At 58.2% G+C, this 26106-nt stretch overlaps 10 protein-coding genes across 10 annotated transcripts; 5 read left to right on the top strand and 5 right to left on the bottom strand.

The window, feature by feature from the left end:
* Nucleotides 1-296: 296 nt before the first annotated feature.
* On the bottom strand, nucleotides 297-2132 carry B0H18DRAFT_969696 (uncharacterized protein). The gene has a single exon (XM_048043624.1). It carries the CDS (start codon nucleotides 1971-1973, stop codon nucleotides 741-743), a length of 1233 nt encoding a protein of 410 aa, XP_047900322.1. The 5' UTR covers nucleotides 1974-2132; the 3' UTR covers nucleotides 297-740.
* An 892-nt stretch (nucleotides 2133-3024) lies between these two features.
* Nucleotides 3025-3668, bottom strand: B0H18DRAFT_191270 (uncharacterized protein). Its single transcript, XM_048037037.1, has one exon. It carries the CDS (start codon nucleotides 3583-3585, stop codon nucleotides 3166-3168), a length of 420 nt encoding a protein of 139 aa, XP_047900321.1. The 5' UTR covers nucleotides 3586-3668; the 3' UTR covers nucleotides 3025-3165.
* A 12-nt stretch (nucleotides 3669-3680) lies between these two features.
* Nucleotides 3681-5831, top strand: B0H18DRAFT_969693 (DNA replication and checkpoint protein-domain-containing protein). Its single transcript, XM_048043623.1, has 8 exons — nucleotides 3681-3917; nucleotides 3978-4322; nucleotides 4379-4863; nucleotides 4887-4911; nucleotides 4950-5149; nucleotides 5185-5334; nucleotides 5370-5486; nucleotides 5561-5831. The coding sequence occupies exons 1-8, from the start codon at nucleotides 3809-3811 to the stop codon at nucleotides 5723-5725; spliced, it is 1596 nt and encodes a 531-aa protein (XP_047900320.1). The 5' UTR covers nucleotides 3681-3808; the 3' UTR covers nucleotides 5726-5831.
* Nucleotides 5832-6165: 334 nt separating this feature from the next.
* Nucleotides 6166-9091, top strand: B0H18DRAFT_969690 (uncharacterized protein). The gene is made up of 3 exons (XM_048043622.1): nucleotides 6166-6776; nucleotides 6833-7005; nucleotides 7032-9091. The coding sequence occupies exons 1-3, from the start codon at nucleotides 6369-6371 to the stop codon at nucleotides 8881-8883; spliced, it is 2433 nt and encodes an 810-aa protein (XP_047900319.1). The 5' UTR covers nucleotides 6166-6368; the 3' UTR covers nucleotides 8884-9091.
* Nucleotides 9092-9293: 202 nt separating this feature from the next.
* On the top strand, nucleotides 9294-11083 carry B0H18DRAFT_866982 (PCI domain-containing protein; the record flags this gene model as incomplete). Its single annotated transcript, XM_048039825.1, has 7 exons — nucleotides 9294-9374; nucleotides 9432-9491; nucleotides 9540-9785; nucleotides 9838-10380; nucleotides 10428-10540; nucleotides 10592-10733; nucleotides 10787-11083. 7 exons carry the CDS (start codon nucleotides 9294-9296, stop codon nucleotides 11081-11083), a joined length of 1482 nt encoding a protein of 493 aa, XP_047900318.1.
* Nucleotides 11084-11240: 157 nt separating this feature from the next.
* On the bottom strand, nucleotides 11241-12196 carry B0H18DRAFT_867416 (mitochondrial ribosomal protein S25-domain-containing protein; the record flags this gene model as incomplete). Its single annotated transcript, XM_048039861.1, has 2 exons — nucleotides 11241-11742; nucleotides 11799-12196. 2 exons carry the CDS (start codon nucleotides 12194-12196, stop codon nucleotides 11241-11243), a joined length of 900 nt encoding a protein of 299 aa, XP_047900317.1.
* Nucleotides 12197-12677: 481 nt separating this feature from the next.
* On the bottom strand, nucleotides 12678-13152 carry B0H18DRAFT_191183 (uncharacterized protein). Its single transcript, XM_048037036.1, has 2 exons — nucleotides 12835-13152; nucleotides 12678-12774 (listed from the first exon to the last, which is right to left on the bottom strand). Exon 1 carries the CDS (start codon nucleotides 13061-13063, stop codon nucleotides 12851-12853), a length of 213 nt encoding a protein of 70 aa, XP_047900316.1. The 5' UTR covers nucleotides 13064-13152; the 3' UTR covers nucleotides 12678-12774; nucleotides 12835-12850.
* A 3278-nt stretch (nucleotides 13153-16430) lies between these two features.
* On the top strand, nucleotides 16431-18707 carry B0H18DRAFT_969668 (uncharacterized protein; the record flags this gene model as incomplete). Its single annotated transcript, XM_048043621.1, has 6 exons — nucleotides 16431-16502; nucleotides 16580-16729; nucleotides 16806-17012; nucleotides 17075-17802; nucleotides 17854-18468; nucleotides 18667-18707. Exons 2-6 carry the CDS (start codon nucleotides 16653-16655, stop codon nucleotides 18705-18707), a joined length of 1668 nt encoding a protein of 555 aa, XP_047900315.1. The 5' UTR covers nucleotides 16431-16502; nucleotides 16580-16652.
* A 2774-nt stretch (nucleotides 18708-21481) lies between these two features.
* On the top strand, nucleotides 21482-22264 carry B0H18DRAFT_1151129 (uncharacterized protein; the record flags this gene model as incomplete). The annotated part of the gene is made up of 3 exons (XM_048035728.1): nucleotides 21482-21770; nucleotides 21828-21925; nucleotides 21990-22264. Coding segments are annotated over 3 exons (662 nt in total), but the record flags the coding sequence as incomplete, so codon positions are not given.
* Nucleotides 22265-22805: 541 nt separating this feature from the next.
* B0H18DRAFT_950154 (uncharacterized protein) lies at nucleotides 22806-25941 on the bottom strand (the record flags this gene model as incomplete). The annotated part of the gene is made up of 2 exons (XM_048041943.1): nucleotides 22806-25196; nucleotides 25246-25941. The coding sequence occupies 2 exons, from the start codon at nucleotides 25939-25941 to the stop codon at nucleotides 22806-22808; spliced, it is 3087 nt and encodes a 1028-aa protein (XP_047900313.1).
* Nucleotides 25942-26106: the final 165 nt, after the last annotated feature.

Here is a 26106-nt window from a genome sequence, read left to right as displayed (position 1 = left end):
CAGTGTATGACCATGTGCATTACATTCTACCGAATGGGATCACATCACGCGCCTTCGGCATGCTCAAAGAGACTGCAGCTTCGACACGTCCGATGTGGGATTGGGCGGCCACAGGTGGAGCGCAGCGTGGTAGATACGGGTCCCCGACCATGTGCACGAAGTCGTTGTATATGTATCAGCACGTTCGTTAACCAAATCAGTCCAGTCAAATGTTGCCTAGTCTCAAGAAACGAAGCCGTCCACTTGCTGTCTTTTGCATGAGCACCCAATGCCTCGGATGACACAAACGACAAGAATGAATGGGCTTAAGCGCAGCGTGTCACAATTTGTGATCAATAATTCGTACACGAATCATGGTAAACGAGTAGCATAGATGGAGCGACAGCTAGGTAATGATCCACGACGGAACACTGGCGGTAAGTAAGCGATGAGTGGTTACAGAGATGCTACAAAGCGAACGACACTGGTAATTACAACAGGGGCGTGTTCTACAGCAGAGATGGGGTGAGCAAAATATTGAGTATCCGCAATGCAGGGAGTAGTGTATGGGAGATGGTAACAACAGCCCAAGAGGTCAAAACAAGTCCGTGGTCATCGAATACAGGTATTTGCGCGGTCGCAGACTAAAGCATAAATGGCAAAGGTCATCAATCATCACGAGTCGTAAAAAGTTGACCGTCTGTGCAGTTAGATCCGCAGTACGCCAGCCGTGCGTAGGGGCTTTCACTTGCCACCATCGTTCATCGTAGCCTTCTCGTCAGCTTGCTCAGCTTCCTTTCAACTTTTTGCTCCCTCGCAAGCTCGCGCTGGATTTCTTCTTCCCTCACGCGATCCCTGGCCCACACGCCACTCGCAACACGTTCGACAGTCTTTCCCTTGGGACTGTCATCGACAACCCGCGCGGCGAACATCGCTGCGGTAGTGTTCGAAGCTGCTGCGTCGGGCCCAACGAGAGGTGTGGACGCGCTGTTGACAGAGCGCTTGCGCAAGACGTTCGGTCCGGCAGAACTATGGACCGACTGTGCCCTATTCTGTCCTTGACTAGCAGCCCTCGTCACTGTCGCTCTCTCTGGGACCTGTGCCACCGGAGACTGACGATGCGACATTGAGTGGTGCAGCATGTACCGTCCATCATGGGTATGGATATCCGGATAGCGCACAGGGCCCTCCTCCGAACGTCGCTCCTGCGGTATTGCCTGCGCTCTGTGTTGCTGCGCCAGCCGAGCGACCTCGGCTTTGCGTTGGTCCTCGAGGGGTTGCAGGGGGGCGGGCATGACGAGCTGCTTAGGCAGATGTCGTGGAGGCAGCGGAGTCTGAACACTCGGTACGGGGCGACGTGGTGGAAGAGGGATGTCGGGGCGAGGAAGGGCTGACCCGTTCCTGGACGAGGTCATGTACATCGAACCTGGCCGGGACTGAGGTTTCTGGGGCAATGGTGGCGACTTGTCTTCCTGGGGCGGCGGCGGAGGCTGCTGTGGGGGTGGTGCATTGTGGGCAACAGGGAGAGGCGGAGGCCCCGGCATCTCCATGCCATCGTACGCTTCATCCACCGAACCCTGCTTCAAAGGTGGTCGTACTTCGGGCCTTGACGGGGACTCGAATCGTACGTGGGAACGCTGCGACGGTCGTTGTTGCAACATCGGACGTATAGGGCCACTAACATGGAACTGGGGGGGCATGGCATCCGTTGGTCGCTCAGGAAGCTGCCCAACAGGAGCTGGCTGTGGTGGTGGTCCAGGATGGTTTCTGAATGGCCCAGGTTGTTGCTGGTGCGCGCCTGGTGTGGTAAGCTGGGACACAGGCTGTGATCGCGACGGTGTCTTCCTGAGCTTCCCAGTCTCAGTAGGCGCGGGCGTTGTAGGAGGCAAAGATGGGGCTCCCGGAGCGTAAGCGAGCTGCTCCTGGCTATACGGGTCAAAGGCAGGAGGCTGGCTAGCTGCCGTAGGAGCCTGCGGCCGATACGGGGGCTGCATGGCCTGATACAGGGCGCCCGAAGGAAAGATCTGTCCAGGCTCAACACTGAAGGTCGTACTCGGCTTCTTCTTTGGACGCTACGATAGTCAGAAGTGACGTCAACCTCAGGATGCCTCACGAACGACGGAAACGTACCGGCCTCTCCGCACTGCCCCTGGAGGTAGCATTACCTGCGCCGTGGCCGTCCACCTCTTGACCATCTGCCTTCCGATGGCTAAGCGTACGTGTGGCGAGTTCGTACGGACTTTCATGATGCCACGCAAGTCCACGCGGGTCCGTTTCATCCAATTCGTCAATACGGTCCAGATCGCGCGGAGCGGTGATGCTCGGGCGCCTGCTACGCTGCCGTGTCACAGCCTGACCAGGCTGTTGTTCCCTGCTTCGGCCCCTTTGCTGCTGATCGCGAGGCTGGCTCTGGGAATGGCTCCTGTTAGTCAGCTGTGTGTGGCTTGCCGCTGGAGTTGGAGGCGGGCGGGCGGGAGCCGTAGCGGATCGGGCGAGCATAGGAGGCGGTGGCGGCCGTACATGAAGTTCCGGAGCGGATTGGTTGTGTGAGGGCTGAGGGGGGCGAGCCGTAGTAGCTGGCGGTAAGTTGGCGTGCGTGCCTGGAAGAGACACTGGCGCCTGGGCAGTGGGAGGACGAGGAAGGCCAAAGGATGAGGTCCGAGGTGGAGGAGCGACACGGGCTGGAGGCACCGGGACCGTGACGGGAGCCTCGGTCGGCGCCGGAAGAGGAGGGACAGATGACGGATGATCCTCTCTCAGTAAATTCGCTGAGGATGCGGATGGTGTTGTTGGTGCAGAGGAGTTACGAGGCGACGAGTCGGTCGACGAAAACGGGGACGCTCCAGGCGTATGCTGCAAAGAGGATGAGTGGCTGCTCGTGCTCGAACCTGACTCGGCACTAGAGGCATACGAAACAGGTGGTCGCCACACGGCGTGATGGGGGAACATGGACGAAGCGGAGATCATGCGCTGTGACATCAGAGGAGGAGTAGGTCCGGACTGAAGGGGAGGGGGAGGAAGATACTCTTTGGGCGGTACCGGGGGATTCGAGGGCGGATATGGAATCGATTGCGACCGTCTGTGCTGTGTCGAGGAATGGTACAGCGGAGCGTGTCCTGGCTGGAGGGATGGCGGGATCTGTCGCAAGAAAGCGGACTCGCGCGCTGTCCACCACGCGAGGTGGAGTCAGCGGACTGCGTGAAGACAGAACAGGTGCAACTCACGCGGGGGCGCTGGAGCAGCACGGATGTGTTCGTTAGCGGTCATGATGAAGTGTGGATTGTCGCGAGGAAAGGGCGAGAAGGCGCGGTCATTGAGCAGGTGAGGCGGAACTGGGCGGGGGCCCTGGGCGTCCGCGATCGTAGCGGTCGTGGGCGGGTGAACAGGAAACGCAGGATGCGGCGAAGGCGAGGACGGTGGATAAGATATAGGCTCGTACGGAGGAGGGGGTGACGACGCAAGCCCACGCGGTGGGTAGTTACGGTCGAGATAGTCAAGTTCATGGCCTACGAAATCGAGAACGTCCGGATCTGCGACTGCGTCCGGGTGGTTTTGGAGGTCTTCGACGTGACTGTATACGTACATAATTTGTCCGCTGCGAGCCATGACGGCGGCGGGAGGGCAAGGGGAGGGAACGTGAGACTAGGGAGGGGCGCACTGCACTGGCTGCAGGCGGTCGAGCATGAGTATTGTCCGGCAGACGCCCACGCCTCACGACCGCGTTTACATCGTTTCAGGCAGTGGCCACGTGCCTCCGCCCAACGCGTCCACACGCGCCCGTCCCTCTGCCAAACGCGTCCACCGCTCATCTCCTCGCTCGTCGCTTGCCATGGACGTCGCGACTCTTCGCGCAGAACTCAAGGCATGGGAACGCGACTTTAGGAATGAGCATTCTCGTAATCCCACTATTGAAGAGATCAAGGACCAGCCAGCCATAGGTACGTGGTCCTCATTCTCCTGAGCTTAATCTCCGAGCCTGACCTCGGACGTGCTTGCAGCGGCCAAGTACAAACTCTACAAGTCTCTATCCAAATCAGCTACATCTTCATCCATCGCGAAGTCGTCCACCGCGCGTTCATCTACCCCTCCCAGATCGCAGTCGCGTCGGTCCACCCATACATCCACGTCCTCCTTGCTGCCTAAGGCACGCGCCGTCAAGGTCGGCCCACCAATACAAACCACAAACCCATTCTCCCCTGTCAAGAAGAAGCCTCGCTCAGCGCATCTTGATTCACCACCTACGGCTTCATCAACTAAGCTATCAGAGCATGACCCTCACATAAACCCATTTACGACTCCCACCAAGACTAGATCATCCACGAAGTCCAAGCCCTCTGCCCCGCGTCGGAGCCCCTCCCCGGACCCCTTTCCCCTCATACAGGTCTCTGAGGCCGTCCAGTCCCCTCAGCTGCTACGCGTACACCCTCCGGCAAATCCGCGGTGACTCGCGCTCGCAAGCGTCTGCGCGGAGAGCCTGTTTCGCCTTCTCCTGTCAAAGAGAAGAGGGCACGCGTCGGCTCCCAGCGCGCACTCAACTTTTCGAGCACACTTCAGGACAGTGATGACGAGGACGCACAGCAGGGTCACACTGTCGGAGCTGCCGACGAGACGTTCCTCGAGGCAACTCCTATGAAGCCTCCACCGGGCGGTAAGTCGTTTCGGGTCCTCTTCGATGAGGTTCTTCCGACCGCGCAGGAGGCCTCGCGGCAGCCCACCACCCGCACCCTCTCACGGACCATGTCGGCGGCCCCCAAGCCGAACGGTCTCAGCAACAAACGGGCCCGAACACGAGCCATGTCGCCGTCATCTTCTGAAGATGAAGGTGACAACTGGGGGAATGGGACGAAGCTCGAGAGTCTCATTACGTCCGCCAATGGGTTTCATGTCGCCCAAATCCCTCTTTACAGCGCAAGAGGCTGCCCAACGGATCTGGTCACTCGGTACTCCCTACAGCCGCATTACCAGGAAAGACGACCTGCGGTCGGAGAAGGCCCCTCTCAGGGGCTCAGTTCCGAAAGGCCCGCTTCCCAGAGGGAAGACGCCTACGGGCTCTGTTGACGCCAGTGGCGCAGCACGTTTAAATGGAAAACGACCCCGCCCTGATGCTCGAGATGATTCCATAGGAATCGACATCGCGAACGGCCTCGGTGAAACGAATGATGTTGACCACGTACCGTTTTGCCTCCTTCTCCATCGCGCGCCGAGACCGCACATTCAAGGACAAGCATCGCAAACGACAAAGGCAAAGGCAAGGCCGCCGCTGCATTCAGTCGGAAGAAGGCGAGGCTGCTCGAACAGCTGGGCGGCGACGGAGTCAGTGACGACAGCACGGACAGTGAAGAGGACAACGACCAGGTGAAGCTCATGGAACACAGCTGGAACGCTCCAAGGAAGTCTCTTGCACTTCCCACGAACTAGACGATCCAGAGTTTGAGTGGCCGGCTCGCCCTGCGCATCCTCCTGATTCTCCATCCGCAGACCCCCCTGTCATCGAAGGTGCCGTGGATGTGCAACTGAGGGATGATTTGAAGCGCATTCTCGCCTTATCACCACAAAAGCGGACCGATGTAGAAGAGGGAAGCTGGCAAATGCAGTTCTCTATGGCAGGCGCGAAAGTCACTTCGACGCCAAAGGTATGGAGGTGTGGGATGTGGGCGAGATGAGCGAAGGTGCAGAAGGTGCAGGGGAAGACGGAGAAGATGATTGGGAGGGCGAGCCTATTCCGTGGGAGGTTGGAGAGCTGTAAGATGGCGGGCATATTGTCAGCCTGGATCGAAGGACGAACACCTGTTGTACCAAGCCTGGTGATGTGCGTCCGTCTCCCACCTGCACATGCTTCGGCTAACAACTTGGTTGCAGTTTGTCTCATGTGTACTTGTACGCACTGCTTGTAATGCATCGGTCTTTCTGCACGAGCGAACGGGGGGCCGCTTGCCAACTCTGCCGCCAACTGAGAACGCGTCTGTAGCGTGTCGCGACCTGCGCGGTGCACGTGCACCGTGTAATGGGCGGCTATCGTCTTCGACGCGTCGCGCGGGCGCACTTCAACGGCTCCTGCCTCATTGATACAGCATGCAGACAAGATATCCCGTCCACCCCTCTACTCTTCACAAGGGGCTATCTATATCCCTCGCTCACCATAGGCCAATGTACGCCAAGAGTCGCAGACTTTGCTCGTGCCCTCCATCTCGCGCTCTCGCCTCGCTGCTCACCGCCCCACAATGCGTCCTCACGCTGCTCCTGACGTGCGCCTACTTTTAATCTGCGTTCAGTTTGCTTGTTGACGTTCCCACCTTGCTACGATCCGCAAGCCTGCCGACCACCGAGCCATCTCCTGACCATCCACGCGCTTCGTCGAGAATAAGTATCCAGCCGCTGTCCAGAGAACCATGTCTCCCCCGCCTAGTCTTTCGCGACACTCTTCTCTCGCAGACCGCTTCTCAGCTGCGCTTCCGCCGAACAAACGCCCCCGCCTCCCGAGCCTGCGCTCTCGCAAGTCCAACGCCCCTCTGAACGGTACCGATTCACGCCGCAATTCTTATCAGCCTTACTCAGTCTACCAGCAAACTATGTATCCGACCATTCTCCGTGACCCTGATGCGACCAATAAATTATTGGAGGCTATCCTCGAGACACCGGGAGGACGTCGATCCCTCTCGCGCCTGGCGCGCACTTGCAAGGCCTTCCAGGAGCCGGTACTCGAGATTCTCTGGCGCGACCTCGACTCAATCAACCCGCTGATCGGGCTTTTCCCGAACACATTGCTCAGGCGTGCTCGTCGCCCTGGGCTCGGTTTGGTATGGTCCTCGAAATTTAATGTCTCCTGTATTCGTGCTCAGGCAATATTAATTAGGCGAGGAATCCGGAGCCGGACGACTGGGCCCGACTTCTGGCATACGGGGAACGCGTACGCAGCATCTCCTACGTGGAGAGCTCTGGCAGCGTCTCGCCGTCAATCTTCCCTATCTTCGAGGACCTCCGTCCCAGGAAGTGGCTCCTCCCGAACCTGACTTCGCTCACCTGGAAGTCGGAGACGTCCGCGGGTTGGAGAGGTGCAAGCTGTTTTTGGGTCCAGAGCTGCGTAGCCTGACCATAGAAGTCGGCACGAAGCATCCCAAGCTGCACGACTTGCTCGTGGAAGTCGCGTCGCACGCACGACTCTCGGCGCTTTCCTTCACGGTGCACACGAACCTACCCGACAATTTCACCGATATTTTCCAGAACAACATCGCCCTCGAGAAGGTGTGCATCGCTGCACCTGGCGCGCTTGCGTCTCGTGTGGGCAAGTGGGCGGCGACGCTGCCTGCCCTGCGCAGCTTCCAAATCGACCTGACTGGTCGCACGACGACTGCAGTCGAGGGTTTCTTTGATGACATCAGTCCCGGCTCAGGCTACTCGACGCCGAGCTCTGTTGGAGGGACTGACAGCGGCGTCTTCTCTGGAGAGGAGTTTGACTTCTCCGAGGTTCGCAAGTCTGCGGCGCGCCTTACGCAGGGCGGGCCTCGTCGCGGTGCCTTCGCGCAACTCTCCAACTTGAGAGTCTCTGGAGACGCGGCCAACGTCGCCACGTTCTTGAAGCACATCACCAGCCCGCTCACGACGCTCGAGGTCGTCATCGATGATCCGCCGGCGTCCGAGGACTGGCAAGACGTATGCGGGCTCGTGTGCGAGCAGTTTGGATACACACTCCAAGTCTTCCGCGTGAGCGCATCCTCGGCGTCGCGGTTCTCCGAGCTCGTTCGTTCGACGTCCAGAGGCGGCGACGCGCCCACGCGGTATCTTCCTCTCAGCCACCTGTCCTACCTTCCGCGCCTCTTCTGCCTCGACATCGACCTGCCAGAGTCCGTCGTCTTCTCTGAGGAAGATGTCGCCCATCTGGCGAAAATATGTCCTTCGCTGGAGATCTTGCGACTGTGCCCATCAGCTCGCTTCCCTCCATCCGTGGGCCCGCCGCCCTTGACGCTCAACGGACTTGCGCCGCTCACCCAGAACTGTCGCAGGCTGCACACCGTAGCGGTTGTGGTGAACGCGATAGAAGGGAAAGAATCCATCTTCTCTACGCGCGCTGTGTCATCGCGCTCGCTCCTTCGGTTGAATGTGGGCCATTCGTACATCAGGGATCCGCTGCAGGTTGCCGTACTTCTCAGCCACTTCGCGCCTCATCTGGACGTTCTCAGGTGGTTCCACGAGAAAAACCGGGCGGGAGTTATTGAGACTAATGCAGCGTCGTGGCAGAAGGTATCCGACTTCCTTCCTTACCTGCAAGACATCCGACTCCGAGAGAGGCAGCAGCAAGCACCTCCACCCACCCCCGTCTACGTGCCGCCTCCAACCGCTGAAAAAGCTATCGACGCGACTGTGATCACTGTAGACCAGGGGGTACTGGCTACGCCCGAAGTCGAGGACGACGGCGTTCAGGCCGAAGTCGAGCTTGCAGACATGGGCGTACAGATAAGTCCTGAAGTGGAGTCCGTCTCCATCGATGCGACACCCTTGCTCGTCGACACGGGCATCATGGTCATCCCGGCGGTCGCGGAACATGCAGTGGAAGCGCGTCCGGAATCCGCAGACAAAGCAGTCGGCGTGGACGATGAGGTTCTCCCCGAGACAGCATCGACCCAGACCGGCGATAAGCCATCCGTGTCGACATACATTCCCTCCCCGGCAATGAGTGTGCTCTCCTTCACCGTCGCTGTCTACCGCTTCTACACGTTTCCATTTCGTTACATGTTGTCCTTCATGCCGTCGTTGTCAAGATCGGGCGCAACGGCTATGCAGATCGACTCGGAGCCAAAGTCACCCGTACCTGGAGGAATGGAGGATGAGGCGGGTTCTGAAAAACAAGGGAACGGAAACCCGACGGACTACGCGCAGCCTACGGACGTCTCTCCTGTCGGTCCCTGATTCTCTCGCTGTAGATTATGCACTATGCTTACATGTACTATGCTCTCGTACGCACGTAGGACTCCACTGCCACTTATGCCGATATGCAATCCACTTCATCTGACACCTCCCAGCCTTCCTCCGTGGATGCGATACAACAAGAACTCGTCATATATTCGACACTGGGCATCGTTCCTCCGCCGCTTGGTGTTCATGAACAACACGCTGGTGTCCGAGTCGACTCTAACCTCCAGGCCCGGGTTGTGGATGCGGTGAGCGTTAGCGGTCACGTGAATGAGGATAATGCAAGCGCCAGGAATGGCAATTCGCGTACAGACGTAAGCGCGACGCGTCAGTGCAGCCATTACGACTCTACCACCCGCACCGCTCGCCAGTTCACTCTCCCCACTAATCTCACCCGGACCTACGACATGGCTGAGCAAAGGAAACAAGAGAGAGACTTTACGAAAGAGGTTGATGAGCTGCTTCCCGAGACACGGTCTCTCGCTCAGGTGCGTGCTCCGCGGTGGTACGCGCGTATCGGTAGTGACCGCGTCTGCGCAATTCAGGCAGGCAAGCTTCAGGAGGCCCTGGACAAATTGTTTGCGTTTGAGAAGCAGACTCGGAATGTGTGTAACTGCGTCTTACACGTACTGCGGCAACTGACTTTGTCACAGGCTTCGGATGCAGCGTCCACCATCCGTCTTGTGAAAGAGATCTCGCAACTATGTTACGACGCCCGGAACTACGCTTTGCTAAATTCAAGCATCAATACGCTGAGCAAGAAGCATGGCCAACTCAAGGCATCGACACAGGCAATGGTTGAGCTGGCCATGGGATGGTTGGATGAGATCCGGACTAGGGAGGGCGACGAGAAGTGGCTGGAGCTGATCGAGACTCTGAGGACTGTCACGGAAGGCAAGGTGCGTCGGGCGGCACTCAGCGTTCTCGGAAAGCTAACAACCGGTCGCTCAGATCTTCCTGGAGACACCACGAGCAAGGGTGACCCTGAAGCTCACGCATTACTATGAGTTGTTGGCCAAATCCGTGCAGGACTCTGCGACGCGAAGGGAACATATGCAGAAAGCGACCGACCTTATAAGCGAACTCCAGGTCGAGACCTACTCTTCGATGGAGCGCCGAGAGAAGACGGAATTCATCCTGGAGCAAATGCGCATGTTGATCGCTCTTGCACAAGTGAAGGATACAGAGGACGGCGTCTCAGAAAAGAAGGGTACGATGGGTGGTGGCGAGGCAGAATGGGTCAAAGTCCGTGTTGCTAGCAGGAAAGTCAATGAGTCCTTCCTGAAGGAAGAGGCCAACGAGGTTCGTCATCCTCAGCACAGGATAAAATGCGGGTCCACTAATTCGAGCAAACAGGACCTCAAGATGAAGTTCTACGAGATGATGATTCAGTATGCGCTCAAGCACGATGCCTATCTCGATGTCGCGAAGTACTACCACACAGTATGGGAGACGCCCGCCGTCAAGGCGGATGAGAAGACCCGTGGCCCTCAGGTATGTCAGCCGAAAGTGTCCTAGATCTGAGTTTCACGCCGCCATAGGCTCTCGAACACATCGCCTACTACATTGTGCTTGCCCCGCATGACAATGAGCAATCCGATATGCTCCATCGTATCTTCCGGTATCCTGAGCTGGAGAAGATGGCGCTGCATTTGTAGGTCTAGCTCCCGCGTTCTGTTGCTGTCGCGGCTGACTTAAATGTCAGTGAACTGCTGAAGAGCTTCACGACCCCTGAGTTGATGAGGTGGCCAGGCGTCGAGGCTATGTACGGCCCTCACCTTCGACCCAACACTATTTTTAAGGAAGACAAGTTCTGGGAAGACCTTCACACCAGGGTCATCGAACACGTGAGTATAAACATTCTTGACTCATTCTGCCCAGCCTTACCCTCTGTCGTCAGAACATCCGCATCGTGTCCCAGTACTACACGCGTATCACCCTCGCTCGCCTCACACAACTGCTTGACCTCACACAACAGAAGGCAGAGGAGACGCTCTGCAGACTGGTGGTGTCTGGTACAGTGTGGGCCAAAATAGATCGTCCGACAGGTACGGTGAACTTCCGGAAGAGCAAGAGCGCGGAAGACGTTATGAATGACTGGAGCTCTGACATGCAACGGTTGCTCAGTATTGTCGAGAAAACATGGATGGGGGTCAATGCTGCACAGGCAGCGCAAGCAAGAGCAGTGAAGGCGTAGTCGACATTCCTCCGATGTAGTGTAGCTTATAGCATCTCTTCTCACAATGGACGACGTTATCTCGTAGACCATTGTACCCCGCGCAGCCCAAGGAGATACGATGGCACATCCAGCATTAAATTGCGCGTACGTATGTGGTAGGGAGGGGGTGTGCGCATCATACGTGTGCAGGCTCGACCCGCTGTAGGGTCTTGAAGACATCTGTTTTGCGTACCCGCCTTTCCATAGCCTTCTGTTGCAGCTGCTCTGGCGTCAGCGTTGGCAATGACGGTGCGACTTGCGATGTGATTTGCAGCGGGCCATAGGTCGGCCGCACGCCCTCCTGCCACAATCGCGTATACTCCTGCCCCTTCGTCCAGGATGTGGGCGGCGATTCTCTCTCCACGATAGCCTTCCACCTCTTTCTCGCAAGGCTCTCCTCGAGACGCTGATCATGGTTTTTCGCCCAGGTGTTCAGCGCCTTCTCTTCCTTCTCGAAGGTGATCTCGACTTGGGATGGCCCGAACTTCATGCCATAGTGTCGTGCTTCCCAGAGGGCGAACCGTTTCGCGAACTGTTGCTCTGAGCGCAATGACCGAAACTGCGCTACGGCTGTCGCATACGCGAGCGAAAACGGCACTTTATGATCAGTGTAAAGGTTGACAGCGAAACGGATAGCGCTGTGGAAACCATTCAGCAACGGCGGCGCGCGACAGAGTAAGAGCAAGGCACATACTCCTCTGGAGTGGGGTTGCGACCCCGCTGCCTGAGTCTGGTCCACTGCTTGCCGCGTATGGGATGCTCGTCCTCGATGGTCAACCCTTCGATGAGAGTGGTTGGCCTGAAGGTCTCGAAGGGGTGGTCGCTGAAGAACTGCCTGCGAATCTGGTCTTCGATGTACTGAATGCGTGACGGTCGAGCGGGAGGGTGGCCGTTCGAGTGAGATTTGGACTTGGTGGCAGAAGCGTCCTGCGGCAAGTCGAAGCTGGTTCGCGGCCCAGGGTCTCTGGGGGGGAGAGGAAGGGGAGGGTGGTCAAGGACAGCTTGGAGCCATGCTGGCTCCTTCTTGATGTAGCCTTCACGGACGAGACGTGAGGCCTGTCTGTGGACCTCGGTCGCGATGCGTTTTGCCATCGACTTTTCGCCGCAAGACCGCCACGGCGACGGACGCGACGAAGGCCCCAGCCACCAGAACAAACACATCCACACAACCCGGTGTGACGAGGCGCGTCGCGTCGCGTCTCCGTCTCGCCCTGTCTCGCCTCCCTGGTCCGTGGGCCCCCTGCCTTACAACGCGGCAATGCTTGTGCTCGAAGTCGGTTCCATCATGGCAGCTCAACATTGGCATCGCGGCGACATGCACACACATGTTCAATTCATAAAACAACTAGATGGCCATGGCACGTTATCAAGACTCAACGACGTAGCAGGCTGAGAGTACAATGCTGATCGCATAGAATAGTATGGTAGTAACGTAAATGCATCATGCGGTACGAGGATTTTGTGGACAAGGGCATGCATCGGAGCGGCAACAGCATCGCTATAGTCTACTCTCGGTCAGTACTTTTCATCGTCAGTCAGAAATGCGGCATGCTTACCCTCCGGGAGCGACAGTGTGAAGAGGCCTATTTACTTCTCGGTGGCTCTGCGCATCCGCAGCTTGGCCAGGAACATGTTCCACCGTTGACCTCTGTACTTGCGCAGCTCACTGTCTCCTATCAGAGGTGGGGTCAACAAGGGGACGGCGGGGAGGACAGTTGTGCAAGACTTACAGACATCGTTGTTGCCTCAATCGCCCAGATTGTATGAGGGGAGGGATGGAACGTTGTCTGGGCAGGAAGGCGAGTGCTGTTGAATATCATGGTGGTTGGGGAAGGGAAATCGCTTCAGGTGCGCTTGTGTACGGGTTGTGTAGGGGGGACAGGACAAGCTCGGTCCTTCCGGGGATGATCCCCTCTTATAAGCTTGCATACGATCGGTCGCTGTGGCTGACAGGGCCATCTGGGGTTAGCCTATCATATGCCGAACTGTCTATTTTGTCCAATGATTCACTCGTCCGTATATATTCAATGGTTTCCCGACAGCTGACGCATCCCTTCTCGCGCCGTTCTCACCAGGGCCTTTCTCATGCTACGCATTGCTGTACAGTGAATGAAGCCTTGACTCTATAGAAGGGCCACCTGATGGTTCCAGGGAAGGCGCGGTCAAGCTCGACGCAACTCCCTTTGCTCTGGCGTTGCCTCGCGCGTGGTCATGAATATACAGCCCTGTCTGGAATGTTGGGCCACTCCGCAGAGTGCACAGCGTCCCGATCGTTTGCAGACCTGGCGTCACGATCTAAGCCGTTTTTGGTCATCTAATTGGAATGCGCGCACGACGATTGGTACAGTACGCGCTCGGTGACGGTGAGCGGTGCCCCGGACCTTCTTGATACCCTGATTGATCTTGTCGCAATCTCCTCAGCGGAACCTGTCTAAATCCGTACGAATGTGAGAATACCATGTATGGCACCCAGTGGCATCCAGCTTCGCCGCCTTGCAAGCATCTGGTGCGTCCACTTGGCACGGCTGTCCAATTTTATTGCTCCTCGCTAATTTGCTTCTCCGCGCCCAGCTGGAACTGTAGCGCCTGCTTTCAGACAACACCTCTACCACGCACACACGCAAGGACAGAAAAAGCATGTACCCTCTTTGTGCACGACGAGCTTCTGTCGAAATTCCGGTACAATCTATGTATGGGGCACTGGAAGGCCCCTCGCCAGGATGCGGGCCGGCTTAGCCCTTGGCCAGAAGAGCCTTCGAATGTGGAGAATGCGCCGTTGATTTGCAATACGAGTAATATTTTTTGCTGCCAGGACTTCAATTGCCCCTCGGACGCATGTCTTGGTCTGGAATTGGCGTCGCCTTGTTGGGAAAGAATCTGGTCTGATTCGCTGTCACATCATACAAACCGGCCCCGCACAGGTGCTACGTGTTTGACATGTTGCAGTGTATCTTGGCCAATGACAAGAGAGGTTTTACAGAAGCCTACCTCAACAAACGCGCGCCGTGGACAGTGTTTGATCAGCAGAATCCACAGCGTCTGCGCTTTTGCGCACAAGGCTCGAAGAATGTATCACTCTCACTCCTGTAGGCAAATAAAGACGTTCAGGTGAGTGCATTCCCTTCGTGCACCTCGCCATACGTATCCTTGACTCGATGATTATATTGCGAATCCTCGAAGGCAATATAGGCTTTTACGACTCTTCCAATTGGTCTCCCTCCTGCAATTGCAAGATACAATCTCCATGTAATGTCCGCGAGGCACCCTGCGTCCTTGGAGCACGTCTAGCGCGGAGTCAAATGTTTCATTCTGTCCCCGACTAACGCTGCGGCAGTCTCAGGCCACCTGATATGATCGTCCTCGAAATCAGTGCAAACAGATTGGACCGGGCCTTGTTGCCTACAGAAACAACAGGTTCTTGGACGCAGATTAGGATCAACCTATGCATGTCACGAGCCGATGATCTGCGGTACGTCTCTACTGTAACGTCGAAGCATCCTGACGATGAGTCTATTTAGTGAGACACCGGTGCTTAGACACATTTGCGACCATACAGGTCTAGCGGACACCGCTTGTCTTGCGACGATATGCAATGATTCAGGGCTTGGCTAGACCGGTGTGTAAGTTTTCATTCTCCCATGCACTCTGGGACTCGTTCCTACTCGCTCTCAGGTCGAACTGCCGAAGCGAGGACACGAACCTCGGAAGGCCGCTGCTGCGTGAACGGTATGTCACTCGCCCTGGGCTTTCATCTCCGCAATCTATCCTTTCTCAGTGGCTTGTGCAGAGCATTTGTCCCTCTGCCTGAGCACTCACCGTGCATGACGTATTACCCGTCTACCTACGGGGTCTGCATGCGGGGTTCGGATCCGGTTCTCACTGATACACGGGAACAAATCCGTGATAACAGCATTCCCCTTTTTCCTGATGTCGGACGGGCATCGTACGTCATGACAAAACCAGTGACTGGTACAATGTGCTCAATGGCAAAGGGCAATAAACGGGATGCCCTCAGTCACGACTGGCCTCGAGGCATGGCAGGCTCCCCGAACCCCAAGCGGCCGGTTCGGTTGTCTGATTAGATCAAGCCGGAAGGCTGGGAATCTGATAAGATGTCGCTTGGCGAGGTGATATCGAATGAGCACTGGAAAGAGCTTGTTCGGTGGAGATGTAGCACCCTGCAGAGTGGCCTCCAGACCGCGGCTAGCGAGGTGCATGCGCATGCAGGCAGCTGAACGGCATACTGATGCGGCTCAGATAACGCCGACGGGCGTAGGCTAGGATGTATATAAGACTCGGTCGGTCGGTCGGTACTCTCAGTCCTCGACTACCACTTGACTCCCCACTTCACTAGTCGCACCTATCAACCTTTCCTCTCTAACGATGTCTGTGAGTAGCCATGGGTTGCTGTCTGACTGACGCCGAAACTGACATGTCTCCTTCAGGACACCGTGAAGTGCGCTACCAGTGAGAAGACCGGCACGAAATGCGATTGGCCGGCGTGCGGTTGCGCCAACCCTCCCCAGAGCAAGTGAGCTCGTCTTTGCGACACCGCTGTCGATATGGTGAGTGCAGTACGCAATAGCTGCTGAAGTGACCCTGACGGCCGTGTGTCTCTCCAGAACGTCGCTCTACCTCGCTCCTCGTCGACGACGGAGCTGTATCATTCTCAGGGCTGAGTGTGTACGTTGAACGTTGAGACCGGAGCGTGTACCATTGGAGGAGCAGCGTGTATCGATAACTGTATAACGACGCAACTCTTTCCGCTGCGCAAGGCAAGGATATTCGGTTTGTGTGAAGGCCGGTTCGTGCACATTTGCCGAGCTGTACTGGTTGCATGTGGTGAGAGGAGACTGCAACACATATCGATTGATGGGAGAGGCGTTGGACAAACGTCGACGAGACGGATCCAAATAATCCATTGACGTATCAGATGGTTTTGTGGGGAAGCGGTTGCATACATATCAGCATTCGCGCGATCTCGGAGGCAGAAACCAACAAGCGGACTCGCCAGTTCGCTGGGTCGACTGTGAATTCTATAAACTGTCAACAACGGTACAGCTTGCTCTCTTCGTCGTAGACAGTACAAAGCTTCCTCGAGACCGGGGTGGAAGTGCTATTTGAGTATTTATCACGTCGGACGGTATCCGTCCGTCCGTCTTCGTTTCTCTTTGGTGTTCCATTAGGACTTTACCGGAAGTAACCGTGGACAGGCCCGAGGCTGGAGAGACTGGAGAGAAGGCCAGACGCCGCACAAAGAAGGCCCTACTCGGACGCTCTTCGCCCGTGCACGTTCCTGCGGGAGTCGAGCAAATTACATGTAACTGTTCCATCATGCTGACTTCCGCGTTCTGACCGCAGGGCACGGTCGCCAATTTTGGTGCTGTGCGTGGAAGTGGTGAGTTCCTCAATTGAATGCGCCGCGCGGCCAGGCTTCCGTCGGATACAGTAATAACGCCCTATCCTCCTGCACAGTTTCGCACGGGAGCTTGCTCTGAACCACCTCCGTCGGCCAGCATCCTGCCTTCAACCTGCATCGCAAATCGCGATGGCTCTCAATGCCTTCGTTGTACGGCACCCTTCTGTGTGGCTAGGTGCCGCACCGGTGATTGGCCTAGCCGCCTTGTCTACAACGCCGCCTCTCGTACCGCTCACTTGCTAGTAGCTATCTTACATCTCCATGTGCATATGTCCTGCCTAGAGGAGCTCTCGTCTCTCATGGCGGAGCGCAGGTGTTCCTGCTGGCGTTTGCTGCAAGCCTGGCACACATCGGGGCCTCCCTCAACGCGCTCTCCACACGAGCTGTGTCTGTTCTCGTGCTCGCCGCCCTCAGCGCGCTAACGAGCGTCGTTGCGCTCTCCACCATCGCGCTCTCGTACTATGCAAACAGGGCGGTGAGTACCCCATGGTCGAAGCTTACCTGTTCCCCGCCGCCTGGGCGACCGTCTGGGGCACCATCGCCTACCTGAGCCCCGTCGGCCGCCTCATCACCTGGAGCCCCTCCGTCGGCCTGGGCCCGTACGAATGGATCCGCCCCATCATCGGACAGTGGGGCATCGACTGGATCGTAGCCGCCTGGGCTGTTGTATGCGCAGAGACCATCGGCAACTGGTTGGTCGGACCAGCTGGGGATGATCTCGACGCAGCACTGGAGCAGGAGCAGATCATCTCGATCGTGTCGGAGGAGGTACCTAACCTTACCGCGCCCGCGAAGAGGGAGACACCGATGTCGGCGCGGGCGCGGGCGACGGCCGTGCTGGCCGTGCTGCTGGTTGGGCTCGCGGTGCCGCCGCTCTTCGCGTCGTCCCTCCCTGAGCCGGTGCTGTCTGCGGACACGACCCCGCTCTCCGTGGCCTGTGTCCTTCCCTTCCCTCACCGGAACGGTGAGCGCACCTCTGCGCCCGCACTTCAAGACTACATCGACGAGATGAAGCAATTTAAATCAACCGCTGACATACTCGTCTGGCCGGAGAGCGCAGTGAGGTTTGAGACGGAGCAGGCCAAGCGAGAGGCGTTCGTGAGTATCAGGACGGCCGCAGAAGGTAAAAAGCTCGTCGGCGTGAGCTACGAGGAGTACATCCTCCCTGATCGGTCCAAGGGCGAGCACGGCCCGGGCATCAGGCAGAACACGTTTGCGCTGCTGAAGCCGGAGTCCGAGGAGCCCGTCCTGGAGTACACGAAACGCATGCTCGTGCCGAGTACGTATTCTCTACTGCTTCATAGTGTGGTGGCTCATTACGCCTTTACAGTTGCAGAGTCGTTCTCTCTGACGCCCTCATCGGACCCTCCAAGCGTATATTCATGGGACATGCCAGCGCGCAAGGGCTGGTCACCCACCGGATGGGGCCCCAACAAAACGCGGCCTATTTCCGTCACGGCTTCCATTTGCCTCGATTTCTCATCCGCCGCGTCCTTCAGCACACTGGACACCCGCCCCGCACTCGTCTTGGCGCCCGCGCGGACCTGGCACGTCGGCGTCGGCGTCGCCATGTGGGAGCAGGCGCGTGCGCGCGCGGAGGAGCTCGGGACGACGGTCCTGTGGTGCGATGGCGGCGAGGGAGGGGTGAGCGGTGTCGCAGGGCGGGGCATGCAAGATTTCGTGCAGGTCGGCCAGGGGTCGTGGGTGCGCAAGATCGGGGTGCCGTACCCGTACGACGAGCGCCGGACGGTGTTCGGTGCGGGCGGAGCGTATGTTGCGCTGGCGGCGGTTTGGGGGATTACGGGTATCGGAGCCGTCTTGGAGGTTGTGTTGATCGCTGTTGGAGAACGGGCGACTGCCTTAGTGAGGGTCATCCAGAAGAGGCGTGCTCAGCGTGCGGCGGACGAGGAACCCCTCCTGGCTGAGAAGGCTTCAAACGCTCGACGTCAATTGCGATGGATGTTCCGCGGCGTGCCTGGCTTGTTCTCGACTGTGTTCTCTGCTTTCGTGCTTTGTGTGTGCTATGGCTGTTGTACTGTGTACAAGAAGTTGCGGGTGTACGGTACTCAGCTCTGATGCCGTACCGGACTTGCCGTATGTTCATTACTCTGTTCTCAGTAGCTTCGTTGTGGCAAATGTATAGCGCTGATCCTTCGCCACGAAGTGCAAGAACCGAGCGCGTAACCTCAAATGTACGACAGCGGGGCACCAACTGTCCACACGCGGAGCGCACGCATTGCACGAGCGATGTATGACAGCGACTGAACAGAGAAGCCTCAAGCACAGTCAAGCACCTTACCTTCGTGGTGCATCCTCCGTGTGTAGCCCATGTTGCTCGCATCCTTCAGGTGCGTCAGACATGGCGGACCGGAGAGGAGTGTGGCTGCGGGGTCATGATCGCTAGTGTGCAGCCCTTGCCCAGGGAGTTCGTGGAGAATCGAACTGCGTAAATCATCATTTGGTCGAGTTTCCGACGTCGACTAGGTTCCTGAAACTGAAACTCAAAAGTCCACACCGTCTCAATGAGGATGGGCTAGCTTAGACCTGCATCATATCGGCACCAGTGACGGAGATGGAACAATACAGCAGGCCTAGAATTGTCCCAGGTAGTAGGAGAATGAGCAGCTAAACAGCTGAGTATTTGCCTCCGCTCGCCCGGGCCTGTTGAGCAAAGAGAGCGTCGGAGGCAAACAACGGACAATGGGCGATCGACCCCACAATGGGAGACGCTCGTTAGCCGGAAGCGGAAGTGCGACAGCCTCGAGGCGCCCTCCAATTCGCAGAGGGCGGCCTACGTGAAGAGGTCGAGTAGCGAGGTAAGTACGCACCCTCCCCCGTCTATCTCTCCCGGCTCGGATACCTCGCACGCACGCGAAGAGCGGAATATCTGTGAGTGCCGAAACCAGCCCTCCTGCACGCACCCTCGCGCTGATTGTCCCCTCCGTCTACTTAGCCCCACCCGTCCGCTGCTCTCTGCACGTCCACGCTTGAAGGACTCGTGAGTCACCATGCATTCATCCAGCCATCGCACTCCCTCGCGACTCGCACCCAGCCTCCCCGGCTCGCTGCGTGCCTCCGCGAAGCTCCTCGCAAACTCATCATCCACCGCACTGACGACCTTTACAGGCCATCACCGACGCCCGCCTCCGCCTGCCCGAGCCTTACCTCCTCTCCCCGAAGAGTCTTTCACGCGGCCGACGTCGTGGTCAGACGAATTTGAACAGATCTCGTACGACGAGTTCCGCCGTACGCTTCTCCTCGCCGATCCAGCATTTGCCTTCCCGACCACCGGTGTGTTTCTGCTTTCCCGCATATACCAGGTCTTTCTTACCAGACTCGAATAGACTACCAAGCTCAGCCGTCCATCCTCTCGAGATCCCGAGACAGGTTCAGGAAGCTCTCGCGACTATCGCTCAAGCGGCCCCGGAGAGCGTCTGAACGTTCCCCAGCATCCAGTCCAAGTCAACCGCATTACTCACTTCAGCCAGAGCGCTCCCCGCTCGCGCCTGCATCGCCTCCGCCTTCAGTCTCCCCAACCTCCCGTGCTCGGTCTTCCACTGACACCGCTCCAGTAGAGGACACTTCCTCTGCCTTCTACGACGAGGACCCGTTTCGCAAGGTCGAATCTCCCTGCGAGTACGAGTTCCCGGAGCTACGCACCTCGCTGCAAGCGGTCGTTGAGTGCTCCGAGAGTTGCAGCAATTCGCAACGCGACGCGCCTTGCTCTTCTTCCTCTACCCTCGTCTCCGACCAGAGTAGCATCCGCTCGATCAGGTCTTTGAAACGCCTCAAGAGTCTTTCGAAACTCCACATATTCGGCTCTCGAAAGTCTTCAGTCACCGAACGACAGCCGCCCCTCCCTGAGCCCTTACCACCTCGTCCTGTCGTCGCCGAAGTCGTCACCGACTACCTTCCGGAGCTCTCATTCGATCACTTCAACTGTGCGCCCGTCTCGAGGAAGACGAGGAAGAGGAATCACCACTTCCCCCTGCTGTACCGCCCAAGGAACCCCAATCACCTCTTCAGGCTGTTCAACAGTTTGAGCCTTACCTCTCCAAATACATCTCCCACCTCCAGGTATACCGCTACGAGCGCGTTGATCCCGTGAATTAACTACATCTGCGCGAACCTCTACTATCATCGGATATTCGCCTGCCGCCTCGCCTCTACCTCCCCCGTCACCTTCGTGGCTTTCTCGTAACGTCAAGGACCTTGAGTTCTACGCAGAGAAAGACACTTCGTCGCAGGCTCCCCTCTTTCACCGGATCCCATCCCTGTTCCTCCACCTTCACCTCGACCACTACATATCCTCCCGCGGTCCCTTCTTCCTGTCCACTCCAGGACCAGTCTCGCCGAGTCCCAGGTAAGTCTGCCCGGTCCTATTGCCCCCATTCCAGCAACTCACCGAGCGAGCATTCAGTCGTGTGCTGACTACCCGGACGTACCAGAAAGCCCGCGTTCCACGTCGTCCTCCGTCACGCTCTTCGTCGCTTCGAACGCAGCATCGCCAGTCCGATCGTCCTTCTACGCCCGTTCGCGTCCTCCGTCCGTCGCCACCAATCGTCTCTCTGTGACCCAGTCCCGCCGATCCCTCACCGACTCCGGAAACGCGCGCTTCCTCTTTGCATACACCTCCCTTGGCCCCGGTACCGCGCACTCGCAGGTGAGCTGTTCTTAGCCTATGACGCGCCTGCGCTATGTATTGACTGCTGACCTGGCCGCGTTACATTCTGCATCAGCGATCTTCTCTCATCGTCCTCTTCTCCAACCCCTCGCCAGGACCCCAGGCACACCTAGCTCTTCCAGATTCCGAGCCACTTTACTCTGGTACGCCACCCGCATCGTGTCGTCCTCGTGTATGTCCTGACCGCGGCCGGTACCCTCTCCTGCTTTCACATACCACGCCTCCCGCGTCCTTCCAGAACCCTCTGACGCCCGTCTTTCTCGGACCTTAGACCCAGCTGCCCTTGCACCGAAGCCCCGAGGCCTTCGCTCCGTATCTTTATCCCAAACCAACCCGCCCCGCAGGAGTCCGCACCCGGCGAGCTTCCCATCGACATCCCCGCGCATCTGCTAGCTGCTATCCGCGACCCAAGCATCATATCCGCGATGACTACTACGTACAACAAGCCTGCCGACACCGTCGATGGGGCGAAGACTACGACTACTCCGGCTATGAGTGGTTCAAGGATCCCCCTCCGCGGCCTGAGGTGTGTTTGTCGTGCCGTGCTTCCCTGCGGGTGTCCTGTGGCTGATCAGATGCTGCCGTTATTCTAGCCCGCGCCACCGCCGTCTATGCCTGAGATGCCCGACCAGGCGGCCATGCATCAAACGCGATGTTTGATTTCGCGCTGAAGAGTGCCCCCAATGTCCTCTATTCAAAATACAAGCAGTATGGCCAAGTGAGTGCTAGTCTCGATAACATCGCGGAGCCCATCCGCTGACTGCCTGCGATCCGCAAACCAGCTCGGCGTCCTCGCGTGGAGCTCCGAGTTCAGCGAGATGATCGACGCCCTGAAGGGCCTCGGCTTCGAGGGCAACATGTTCGTCGCGACGCGCACGCAGGCGCTCCGGACGTGCGAGGAGATCGTCAAGTTGCTCAAACGAACCTCAAGGTCGACATGCAGATCATCGTCCTCTACTTATGCAACCAGGTCGTCCGCCTCCGCCGGTTCCTCGACGGCGACCACCAGTGGAACGACTACCCCGAGACGACGTTCCCCATTGACCCTTATAAGCATGGCGCGGACTAGCCGCGTGGACCTGCGTTTCTCAGGAGCTCGAATTGTTTGTCTATCTGACTGTTTATTCTGGTCTGTATGCGGGCCTGTGGGTTCCATGTGTCATTGTCATCCATCTGTAACTATATTACATACAAGTCTCCCTCGATACCTCACAATGTTGTCGCTCGTCACGTCTGTCTAAGTTTGGGTACTTTACGTGCAACGCCTGCAATTCAACCAATGCTAAAGCTAACGGTGCAACGTAACATCGCTTTATCGTGACTAACTACGGACGGACCAGGAGATGCATGCAGAATCCAGAGTGAGATACAGCACTTGTCAAAACCCCTCTTCTATCTGAGAAGCGTCCCGATTACAAGCAGGAACGATTGAGTCAAGAGCGTGATAGCTAGCTAGGGCGGCAGTGAGCCAGAAGTGGAAAAGCGGAGAAAATGAGTGCATAGGATGCGGTCAAAGGATTGAAGTCTATTAGGGAGGTCCTTGAAATATGAGGTGCAGTGTCAGAGATATGAGTGCGAGAGGTGGTATAAAAGGTCGGTTAGTATCGTGTCGGCACGCCGGCGTACTGTGCGTTCGCGCTCCCCAACGGGGCCACGAGCGAGGGCGGTAGCGGGGCGGCTTGGAAAGGTGAGATGCGGGGCGGGTCCGGGAGCGGATTGCCAATGTAGTTGCGCGTGAGGGAAGGCGGGTCGTTCCTCTTGTCGTTGATGGAGAATGGCACACGTTCAGAGAAGGAGCGAGAAACTTGGCGCCGCCTGCCTGGTGCAGAGGGGTTCTGCGCGGAGGGGGCGACGTTGGGCACGTAGACAGGGGGAATGGTGTGGCTACCCTGGTACGGGCCGATCGTGAAGTACGTATGGCTGGAGCCGTGCGGAGGCGCGGGGGTATGAGGGGAGGGAAGCGTCGTGGCGCGGTGCAGGTACAGGTCGCTCGTGCTGGGGATGGCACCGGCCATCTGCATGTCGGCACTGACGACGGTCGATGTGCGCGAGCCGTCGCCGATCGTAGGGGGCGTAGACACGATAGGAATGCCGTCAGGGCCGTACGACACGCTGTTGGCCTTCCAGAGCCTGTCCTGCTCCCAGGCGTCCTTAGCCTTGAGGACCATTGGGTCAAACTGCAGGTCAGATGCCGGACGCGCACCGGCAGACAGAGCCCGTTCGTGACGGTAAGGGTGGTGAGGGTTCGGAACCGAAGTAGCCTTCACAGAGTGGCCAGCATCGGCATCGCTCTCCCTATGCTTCGAGGACGAACGACGCTCCTTGCGTGAAGAGACGGTCCCATGCGGGCGCCGCTCAGTGTCCACACTCGGCGTGCGCGTCGACCTGCTGGAGGACGCCGTCATCGGCTCCGCAGCGGGGCGCTGCTCGTTGACAGAGCGCTGCCGCTTATGGTGGTGATACTCGCCTTCCTCTCGGATGGGGCTCTCGACCTCCTTGGACCCGCTTCGCTCCTTCCTCCGGCTCTTCCGCGAGCCCTCTTCAGCCTGCGACGAGACCAGCTCCCACTGTTCCCCCATCGCCGTGATCACGTCCCCTGCTGCACGCGCGGTGCCCGACGGGCTGCGCACCAGCGTGTACGTCTCGGTCTCCCTCCGCTTCGTCGTGCTGGACGACTTGTGGTGGCCCTCCTTCTTTGGCGAGCCCTCGCGAGGCTTGGGTGACATCTCGACGGGAGACGACGACATTGGAACCTGTGTCGCCTTCGCGGACGGGAAGATCACCATGGGCCGCACATGCGGGGTCGGAGGATTCGCGACGATCGAGGCACGGACAAGCGACGGGTCATCAGGAGTGGTCACAGAGGAAGGTGCGTACGCAGTCAAGTTGGTACTGGAGCTGGAGAAGTTCGTCTCCTGCGTCTGGGTGCGTGGCGAAGACAGGAAGGCCGTGGACGGCTCTGTCCGCTCGGACACGAGAGACAGAGGCCTCTCTGTCCGGGGCGTAGGAGGCAACGAGTGGTCGAGGTTCAACGCGGCGGCCAACGACTGCTGGGGCAACTCTGGGAGAGGTAGCGAGGGCGAGAGCGAAGGGATTTGCAACGGCGAGACTGGCTCTTGGGACGTTGACGGAATCGTCGAGGGCGATGCAGGAGTCTCGGTGATCGTCGCGCGGGAAGCAGCCGCAGGGGTGTCCGTGCCCTCAGAACGGTCATCCATCTCAGAAACATCCGCATCCGCCTTGGAAGATGATTCGGTGTCCGCAGCAGATGATTCGGACGGCACTGTAGCAGCCAGCTGAACGGGCGACGCACCCACCGAGCTGTCAGGCTCGTCCGGGTTGACGACGGTGAGTTTACTCGGGACAGGCTCCTCATCGTCGGCAGAGTATAGGGCACTCGACTGCACACGGTCCGCCTCGGTAGAAGGATCACCAGTTACTGCTGGCGCAGGTACGCGCCTCGAGGGGTCCGGCGTGCGGGTGCTGTCGGCATTGTCATTGACCTGCTCTGCCGCCGCGCTGGACTCAGCATTAGCGCCATCAAGGGGAGAATCACCGCCGATACCGTTTGCAGTCTGCACTGGATCGGGCTTACGCATGACACTGAATCGTCGCGCAAGGCGGCCCATAAAGCTCGTGTGTTTCTCTTTCTTGCCGGACGCCATGTCCGCGCTGAGCAAGGCGGAGGGCGAAGGCGGCGGCGGGCCCGCCGTCGACCTACGACGGAGCACATTCTGACGCTGCACACTCTCCGTAGTAAGGGGGGAGGGAGGCTCGTGCGGGGCGGACGCGTGCTTCGGGTGGAAGTTGTCTTGGCTCTGAGAACCAAACAAGCCACTGAACGGCTTGCGTCGTTTGCTCATGCGACGAGGCAGATCTGCGCCCATCGGTTCTGGCATGTGCAGGTGCACGGCAGACGTCGACTGGGACAACGGAGAGGGCGTCACACTCTTGTGACGATTCCCGATAGTGAGACTTCTCCGACGATCCTGGAGCCACGTAAATGAAGGCCTGGAAAGAGAGCGTGCACTGACGTACCTCTGTCTCGGGCGACGCATCGTGATTCAATCCACCGATATCGTAGGGCGAGTCGTGGTGCCACTGCTGACCCCAAGGGTCGGTGCCGTCGAGCATGTCGACATTATCAGTCTGCGAGATCTTACGCGTCCTGACGCGGCCAGTGGGATCGACAATGCGCAGCTGAGAAGAGTTGGGTGTCGGCAGCGGCGACGCGGACGGCGTGCGCAAGCGTGTCGACTCCTGGGAACGCTCCGCGGCGGTAGGTATGGGAGGGAAAGAGGCAGAAAACTGAGACGTTTGATTCTCTGTAGGAGCCAAGAGATGGACGTTCTGGTACCAACGGGGGCCTGCCGGATTGTGCATGGGGTACCGCGACCTGAATGAAATCAACGAGGCGACATTCCAAGCCTCGGTGTCAGTCTTGAACCATGGTGGGAGCTCGGCGAGGGCATCGGGAATGAGAGAGTTGGGTGGCAGATGGGAAAAGAGGCGGCTGTAGTAGTGTTGGTCGTCACTGCGGAGGGAGGAGGAGTCCTTGTCGTTGCCACTGGTGCTGCTGCGGGACTCGGAGGGCGTGGGGGAAGGCTTCTCGGAGAGGGAGGGGATGGACGGGTCCGCGTTCTTGGGGGGAGCCTTGCGCGACAAAGGGCCTTTCCCTCCATTAGCCTTTGTCTGCGACTTGCCGCGGCCGAGGATTCTCGCGCCTACGCCCATGGTGCTGGAGGGAGGACGGGCGGACGAGGTGGATGGAGGTGGTGGTGGAGGAGAATGAGGGAGCGGTTGCCGAACTCGCGACTGTGTGGAAGTGAGCGCGCCGGCTAAAAGGAAGCGAAACGTGATGGGACCGGGCTGATACGACTTGCCTGTTGTTCATGCCAT

This window comes from Fomitopsis serialis (assembly GCF_022376445.1).
Source record: "Fomitopsis serialis strain Sig1Antser10 chromosome Unknown B0H18scaffold_2, whole genome shotgun sequence".
Taxonomy (NCBI): Eukaryota; Fungi; Basidiomycota; class Agaricomycetes; order Polyporales; family Fomitopsidaceae; genus Fomitopsis; species Fomitopsis serialis.
Note: the sequence above shows the minus strand (reverse complement) of the source record. Positions and strands in the feature narration are given on the sequence as shown.

Coding starts and splice junctions, on each gene's coding strand:
- B0H18DRAFT_969693 (XM_048043623.1), top strand. CDS start 3,809: ATGGACGTCGCGACTCTTCGCGCAGAACTCAAGGCATGGGAACGCGAC. Junction 4,912..4,949: donor GAGGCTGCCCAACGGATCTG/GTCACTCGGTAC, acceptor TTACCAGGAAAG/ACGACCTGCGGTCGGAGAAG. Junction 5,150..5,184: donor AAACGAATGATGTTGACCAC/GTACCGTTTTGC, acceptor TCGCGCGCCGAG/ACCGCACATTCAAGGACAAG.
- B0H18DRAFT_191270 (XM_048037037.1), bottom strand. CDS start 3,585: ATGGCTCGCAGCGGACAAATTATGTACGTATACAGTCACGTCGAAGAC.
- B0H18DRAFT_191183 (XM_048037036.1), bottom strand. CDS start 13,063: ATGGCCCTGTCAGCCACAGCGACCGATCGTATGCAAGCTTATAAGAGG.
- B0H18DRAFT_969696 (XM_048043624.1), bottom strand. CDS start 1,973: ATGCAGCCCCCGTATCGGCCGCAGGCTCCTACGGCAGCTAGCCAGCCT.
- B0H18DRAFT_969690 (XM_048043622.1), top strand. CDS start 6,369: ATGTCTCCCCCGCCTAGTCTTTCGCGACACTCTTCTCTCGCAGACCGC. Junction 6,777..6,832: donor GTCGCCCTGGGCTCGGTTTG/GTATGGTCCTCG, acceptor AATATTAATTAG/GCGAGGAATCCGGAGCCGGA. Junction 7,006..7,031: donor CTGACTTCGCTCACCTGGAA/GTCGGAGACGTC, acceptor CGGGTTGGAGAG/GTGCAAGCTGTTTTTGGGTC.